Genomic DNA, 7,500 nt, shown 5'->3' on the forward strand with positions numbered 1-7,500 from the left:
CACACACACACACACACACACACACACACACACACACACACACACACACACACACACACACACACACACACACACACACACACACACCATTTGAACCGATCTGTGTGGCCCAATGTGTGTGTTCTTCGTAATCTTGATAGGAATCGTGGCTTTGATTCCTAGAATTCCTTCCACACCCCCACGCGCCCGTTTTAACACAGAGGGCTAATGTCACTCCAAAGTGTCCGCCCTTCCTGAGAGGAAGTGCCACTAGGTGCCCGCCGTCCACGCCATCACCACGCTGGTTAATCTCTGGTCTGTAAAGTCACCAGAGGTCCGTTTGACTGAATCGCCCCTCCTCCTCCTCACCACCACCACTCTGTCAATATGAATGAATGAACCCAGCTCTAATAATGCCTTCATCACAACCAGTTTACTACCACAGCCATCTGTCCTGAGGTCTGTAAGTGTGTGTGTGTGTCTGTGTGTGTGTCTGTGTGTGTGTGTGTGTGTGTGTGTGTGTGTGTGTGTGTGTGTGTAGGAAGTCCATTGAGGGAGAGAATAATCCCATTAAATGACGACCATTCTCTTTCACCAAAGCAAAGCCAAACGACGGAAAGTTAAATGGCAGCTGCTCTCTCTCTCACTCTCCCTCTCTCTCTCTCTCCCTCTCTTTCACTCTCCCTCCCTCACCACATCTCCAATCAAATGTGGAGCGCAGGGCCCATTTATACACCATCCCTTAATTCACTCAACAAAGAAACCTGATACACTGTAGCAGTTGTCCAGTCTCCCTCACACACACACATCTGTGCGTCTTTCTGGAGTCTTTACAAGCACCGGGGGAGGGTGCGTGCGATTGTGTGTTTGTTTGTAGGAGAGAAAGAGGAAAGGGGAGAGGAAAGGGGAGAGGAGGGAAGGATGTAAAGGAGGCAGGTGGGGGCTGAGGAAGGGAAGTCTGCGGGGCTCCACAGACACAGAGGGACCCCAGAGAGGGGGGGGGGGGCGCACATTCAATCCTCCCCTCCCTCCTTATTGAGAGAAAGAGAAAGTGGGTTTAAACATGACCTTAGGGTCACACACGCACACACACACACACACTTGCTCTCCCTCTCCTTGGCATCTGTCTGCCTGCCTGCTGACATCGAGACCTTTTTGGGTCACCGAGCCTTTGGATTCACACACACACACATAAACCTGCACGCACACAAACACACACACACACACACGCACACGACGCCCTCCCCGCACACGTGCCTTTAATTTATCACTGACACACACACTGTTCATTATTCCAGCACATCCAACCAGAGCTGACATACACAGACACACGCACACGCACACGCACGCACACACACACACACACACACACACACTCTGAACCAAAATGTGCCAGACTACAGACTGACTGAAGTTCTTTCATCTTGTTGCAGCAGAATCATATTCAGATCCAGCAGATGATGAAGAGCGATGACATTTGTGTGTGAGCTTTCCTCCACTTCCTTTGTAATGAGACGCACTTGGATTGATGTTGGTCATTATAAACATATCTATATGCAATTAACTCAGTTACTGGAGTGAAAGGGAAACAGAATTAAAGCATTAAAGCTGCTCTATCAGGATAAGACTTGTTTGTAACTCATTCATCATTTAACCCCGACTGTAACTGATTAATAATCATGATGAATTTGATTATTACTAACAACAGGATTAGATTTAGATCACAGACCTGGCCCAGAAACAAATCAAACAACACATTAAACATCTGGCTTTGAGGTGAGAATGATTGGTGCTTGCTCCAGGGCACTTCAGTAGTAGATGGTTTACAGACTATTGTTTAGTTAATAATATGAGAATAAAGTGAATATGGAGAGAAAACTACTTTGGGTGTTTCCCTTCTGGTGGTTCTCACCTTGACTGAATCCAGCAGTTCCTTTGGGAAAAACCGTCTCAAACCAACGTCTTTCCTGGAAAAAGAGGAACAGGAGAGAGAGAGAGCGAGAGAGAGGGAGAGAGAGGAAGAGGGGAAAGCAGCAGAGTGTTTAGAATTACATAATAAGGCAGAGGAATGTTAATTGACAAGCATTTCTGGCTTTATCTGATCTGAGGAGATCATTTTCTCCTCCGCTGATAAAACAACAAATGAGAGCTGCAGACGGATGGAGTTAGGCAGTGAGGCAGGCAGACAGGCAGACAGGCAGACAGGCAGACAGACAGGCACTGGCAGGCGAGAACCGGCAAACGGCAACATCAAGCTATGACTAAGTGCCGACTTCAGAGCGCTACTCATCTTTTCCTAAGAGAGAGGGGGTTTGAGGAAAAACAGACAAAATGTGGAGAGGGCGATGTTGAGGCGGGGAGGAGAGGAGAGACAGAGAGAGAGAGAGAGAGAGAGAGAGAGAAAGACCGCAGAGACAAAAGAGAGATGTGCCGAGCTAAAACAGGAAGCGCGCTAATGACTCAAAACTCCTCTGGAGAAAAGACGGGTAGACAAGAAGAGGGGAGGAGAGAAAGAGTGAGGAGAGAGGGAAAGAAAGGGTAAGGGATGACATCACCCCTCCTCCCTGCCCGGCAAATCACAGTGTGGATTTGTGTTCTTGCTCCAGCGTACAGCACAGGTCAGATACAAGTCACAGACCATCAGGAGGTGTGTGAGTGTGTGGTGCACCATCAGAAACACCAAATCAATTTTACGAGCGCTTGTCTTTACATTAAAGGAGTGAAAATCTGGAGCCAATTCAGGCCTGAGACATGCTGCACAACGGAAAACATCAATAACAACGTAGCCTGCAACCCTTAAACCCTCCTCTCTCTCTCAATGTCAAACAAATGTCTGAGTGCGGGCCGCGGGGGAAGAAGCAGGACAAACAGACTTTGAAGGTGTGCGCCTCAAACAACACACACTCTGCCTCCTTTGTTGGTTTAAAATATGCACAACGCATCATCTTTTTCCAATCAAAACAGAGAAAGGCCAAGGGAGAGAGACAGAGAGAGAGAGAGAGAGAGAGAGAGGAACAAAGACAAAAGCAGAGGATGGGAGCAGAGGCGAGGGAGGCAGGCAGGGCGGCAGAGGACAACTGAGGAGATGAAAGACAGGCAGAGACAGAGCAGAGACGGACGGACACGGGACATTCTTCTTGTTTAATTGGAGCGCTTGTTAGAATGACGGACGGAGAGAAAGGCTTCAAAAGAATGCGGCCTCGTTACAGCCGAGCTTCGTTAGAGCCGCACTCGGTTCGCCTTCATCCATCAACATCCATCTACCAGGGACAGGAAGCAACTATCCCAGTGATACTGCTGGATGTTCCCTCTTTTATTCTGGCGTTTGAGCCGAGAACAACAAAGCGTATCGCCGGCTGCAGACAGGATGTGAGGGAGAGGAAACGTTGCGGCGGAGAGCTAGCGTGGCGGCAGCTTTACTCACTCCAGTAGCTCATAGTTGGACTTCTTGTCCAGGGCGTTCCCTCGCATCTCTTTGAAGAATCTCCTGCAATCAGATCCCACGGGACACACAGATAAGGTCAGACGCATTCGCCACAGTCACGACCGCATCAAAGACATTGCATGTTGGATCAGGTTCAGGCTTTAAAGTTCGATCCACATTTTGTAAAACTCTTACATGGAATTTAATTTGAAATCCTTGTTTACACCTCAGCAAACCTCAGATCAGACGTTTTGTCTCACCTGATTTCTAAACATCCCAGCTTGAGAACGACGTCTTGCTCCATCTGATCCCCGATCTCTGCCATGTAGTCGTTCTTCACCTGGGAACCACAGCCACCGTACAATGTTAAGTGTGTTTCAAATGTGATTTCTCCAGAACTTACTGTCCATCTCTCCGTTTACACACACACACTGACCGTGATTCTTCTATCTACCAAAACAAGAAATGTGTCTGGCTGCTTCTGCATGTGTGTGTGTACCTGGTGGTAGAAGTAGTTGAGTGTTGGTTTGTCTTCAGTAAACTGCTGCACAAAGCCCTTCGGAAGATATCGGATCCTCAACTCATACCTACAGAGGGAGAAAGAGGGAATATATAATATGGTGAAGGTGGCAGGCTTCATTCAGACTACAGGCCTCACAGACTGGGGCTGCATCGTCACAATTAGATTCCAATACCACATGTGAGAGTGGAGCAGATCTGATATGAGAAGAAGTTTGTTTGTTGTTCCCTTTTCTAAAAGGAGTCGGAACTGTGTCACATATCATGACAAAATCGGATTGCAGCTTTAATCAGAGCTGACACAGAGAGAGGGAGAGAGAGAGAGAGAGAGAGAGAGAGAGAGAGAGAGGGAGAGAGAGAGAATTGTTGACTTAAGTTAGACAAAGCAGGCATCTGCTCCACTCTGCCTCTTTATATCCACAGAGCAGAAGGTCTCCACCACATAATAGCATTAACCCATTAACCACCACAGTATACCTAGCATATATACCAGCACATTAACGTCCAAACGACCAAACCACGACCACACTGCACCATCAGCAGAGAGTCGTCCCATCACAGCACACAGGTCAAACTGTTTCCCTCATGGCATTTAGAACAAATCACTTGGAGTATAATATAATATATATAACCAGGCTGGTAAGAGAGAGAAACTCAGAGCCTTTGATAAACACAAGACAGGAGTGTAATCTTTAATGACTGTCTGACTAAACGCTGTGCACACACACACTCGTCATCCCTCACCTCCACTCCTCTTGGGGGCGTGTCTGCTCATAGTTTTCCCTGACATGGGACACGCCCATATCTGGGTGGAGCCAGTGCACTTGGTCTTTGGATTGGCTGTTGCTGAGGCGCAGGCCAAAACAGGAAGTCCAGCGCACTTTATGAATGTCGAGAATCTTCTGGATGATCCCCTGGAGAGAGGGGAAGAGACCGTACAGATGTTACACAACTGTGTTCAGTCACGCCAAACTGGGCTCAATGACACTTTTCTGTGTGAGTACAAGGACGAGGAGACAGGAGAGGAGAGGAGAGGACACAGGAGAGGAGAGGAGAGGACACAGAAGAGAAGAGGACACAGAGGAGTGTGCGTGTCTTCTTACCCTGACGTCGGTTGCGTCTCCATATCTGATGTTGGAGGACCAGCAGCTGTTTTCTGTGTTGCTCTCAAAGTGGTGGAAGACTTTCAGAACCCTGTCCACGGAGCCCGCTACGATCCGGTCCGACCCCCCCGCACTCAGCCGTGACTTGGCGCCCTCCAGCAGGTTGTGGTTGAGGCCGGGGTCCAGGTAGGCCGTTGCCATGGTTTTGCCTGCGGACACTGCTGCCGCTAGGTGTCTGTCATATTCTGCAGAGGAGACACAGGCAAAATGTTCAACACAAACTCAACATATTTTACAAACATGAAAAGAGGGAAAATGGATTAGTGTGACGGATGAATGATGCCTCTTGTTCTCTTTGTGGTCCTCAATATACTTTGCATACTTGTGATGTTGTGGGTTTGAATCCTACTCATGACAATTTTCCCCCAAATGTATCCTGCCTGCCTGTCTGCCTGCCTGTCTGCCTGCCTGTCTGCCTGTCTGCCTCCCTCCAGAGAGCAGCGCCACAAACAAAGACAGCAATGCAGTCCAGGTTAGGGGTTAGTGTGTGCGTGTGCGTGTGTGTGCATGTGTGTGTGTGTGTATCTATCACAGAAAGAAGACAATGCACCTCGGGCAGCCATTCTTCCTGTAGAAGAAGTCCTGTCATTGACACACTTCCTGGAATTTGGGAATTTCATGGTTATTTCATCGGGGAACTGCCAACAAGTACTTGTACTTCTTCTTCTGTGTATATGGTATGTGTGCATGTGTGTGTCTGTGTGTGTCTGTGTGTGTGTGTGTGTTTTGGCGTACAAAAAGACAGAGCTCTTTCATTCTCCCTTTTTCCTCCCTAACTCCTCTTCTTTCCCGTTTCACCACTATTAATGGAAAATCGATATGTTAGCAGGTAATTACACTGAGAGGGAGGAACAAAGAGCACACACACACACACACACACACACACACACAGACAGAACTCAGTGAACACTGAAAATAAGTTTAGTAAAGTGGTTTTAGGTTGGTTTAGATCTGGCAATTTCATCTCTCTCTCTCTCTCTCTCTCTCTCTCTCTCTCTCTCTCTCTCTCTCTCTCTCTCTCTCTCTCTCTCTCTCTCTCTCTCTCTCTCTCTCTCTCTCTCTCTCTCTCTCTCTCTCTCTCTCTCTCTCTCTCTCTCTCTCTCTCTCTCTCTCTCTCTCTCTCTCTCTCTCTCTCTCTCTCTCTCTCTCTCTCTCTCTACTCTCTCGCTGTTTGTGCATGCGTGCGTGTGTGTAGTTAGTCCCATCCACTCGTGATTTGGTCCGTACCTCTGTCCCAACACAAGGGGAAAGGGCTACAGCCACTTGTCGCCATGGAGACACATGTCTGTCCCTCCCTGTGTCCCTCTGAGCCAAGGACAGACAGGCAGCCTGTGGCCTCGCAACCGCGCATCACACACACACACACAGCAAGTTCTGATGTGCAAATGTCACACACACCAGATCCGGACACAGAACGCTCAAATCTCACACAACCCACACAGGGATTCTTGCCCGCAAACACACACACACACGTTTCCGGGGCCCAAATCTTTGTCCTCAGTCGGCAGCTTAGTTACTTCAGAAGCAGAAATCCGGACAGACTAACTCTTCATCCTCTGCTGCTGTTGTGTCTCACGCTGCATCAGATGCTGCGGTGAACGTGACAGCAGCAGGACGGTGGGATCCAAACACACACATCCTGTTCAGAGTTGAAAATCTCCCCATCTCTCCATCAGAGTATTGAAGTCTCGTCCTCGGAATGTTTTCCTGCTGCTAACTGCTACAATCCACTGCGGTGTGAGATAAGAGAACTCCCTGAAGATACGCAGTTACTTTCATCCACAAACTTCACAGCTCCTCTTCTTCTCTCCACTCCTCTTCCCCTCCTATTAATCCTCCGCCGCTCCTCTGTCGGTGCCAGCACACGGAGCCTGTTTGCCTGTCGGCCGCCTCTCTCTGCCGTGCCTGCCGTCCATAGTTACACAGTTGCCGTGGAACTGTCAGGCGGCCATCGCTCAGGAGAGAGGGAGTTTTGGGCGCTCCTGTCTCTGTGATGGCCAAATGCACGCTGCTCTGGCAACACAGGCACGGCACAATCCAACTTTCTGCAATGTTGATCCAACGGCGGTCACAGAGGAGAGAGAAAATGACCGTGATTACACGGCGTGAGACAAACAGAGAGGGAGAGGGAGAGAGAGAGAGAGAGAGAGAGAGAGAGAGAGAGAGAGAGAGAGGAGCCAGGGAACCAGTGACAACAGAGAGAGAGAGAGACAGAGACAGAGAGTGAGACCCGGTGCAGAGAGGTAGCAATTGTTTCAGGATGAATGAGAGGAAAAGGAGGACAGACGAGCACAAGTGAGAATTAGAGGGAGGTTTGGTGGAGGGGGAGGAGCTAAAAACTATTAATATGCTAATCTGGCCCCTTGTACTCCGGACAAACTCCTCCCACTCAGAGGAGAGGAGAGGAGAGAAGAG

At 48.9% G+C, this 7,500-nt stretch overlaps 1 protein-coding gene across 5 annotated transcripts in view; it reads right to left on the reverse strand.

Moving 5' to 3' along the window:
* Window positions 1-7,500, reverse strand: part of ptk2aa (protein tyrosine kinase 2aa) — a 39,509-nt gene that overhangs the window by 18,973 nt on the left and 13,036 nt on the right. For 3 of the 5 annotated variants that reach the window (XM_076139157.1, XM_076139156.1, XM_076139155.1), the window contains 6 exons: window positions 5,026-5,270; window positions 4,667-4,836; window positions 3,903-3,990; window positions 3,664-3,743; window positions 3,404-3,466; window positions 1,892-1,946 (listed from right to left, as the gene is read on the reverse strand). In XM_076139157.1, coding sequence (XP_075995272.1) covers window positions 1,892-1,946; window positions 3,404-3,466; window positions 3,664-3,743; window positions 3,903-3,990; window positions 4,667-4,836; window positions 5,026-5,226 — 657 coding nt within the window. In that variant the 5' untranslated portion in view covers window positions 5,227-5,270. Of the gene's footprint in view, window positions 1-1,891; window positions 1,947-3,403; window positions 3,467-3,663; window positions 3,744-3,902; window positions 3,991-4,662; window positions 4,837-5,025; window positions 5,271-6,312; window positions 7,372-7,500 lie in introns of those variants that run through there. The other 2 variants (XM_076139154.1, XM_076139158.1) reach the window with 2 other exon arrangements.

This window comes from Genypterus blacodes, unplaced genomic scaffold, assembly GCF_046128005.1.
Source record: "Genypterus blacodes isolate CSIRO-AG114 ecotype Tasmania unplaced genomic scaffold, CSIRO-AGI_Gbla_v1 ptg000438l_1, whole genome shotgun sequence".
NCBI classification, from domain to species: domain Eukaryota; kingdom Metazoa; phylum Chordata; class Actinopteri; order Ophidiiformes; family Ophidiidae; genus Genypterus; species Genypterus blacodes.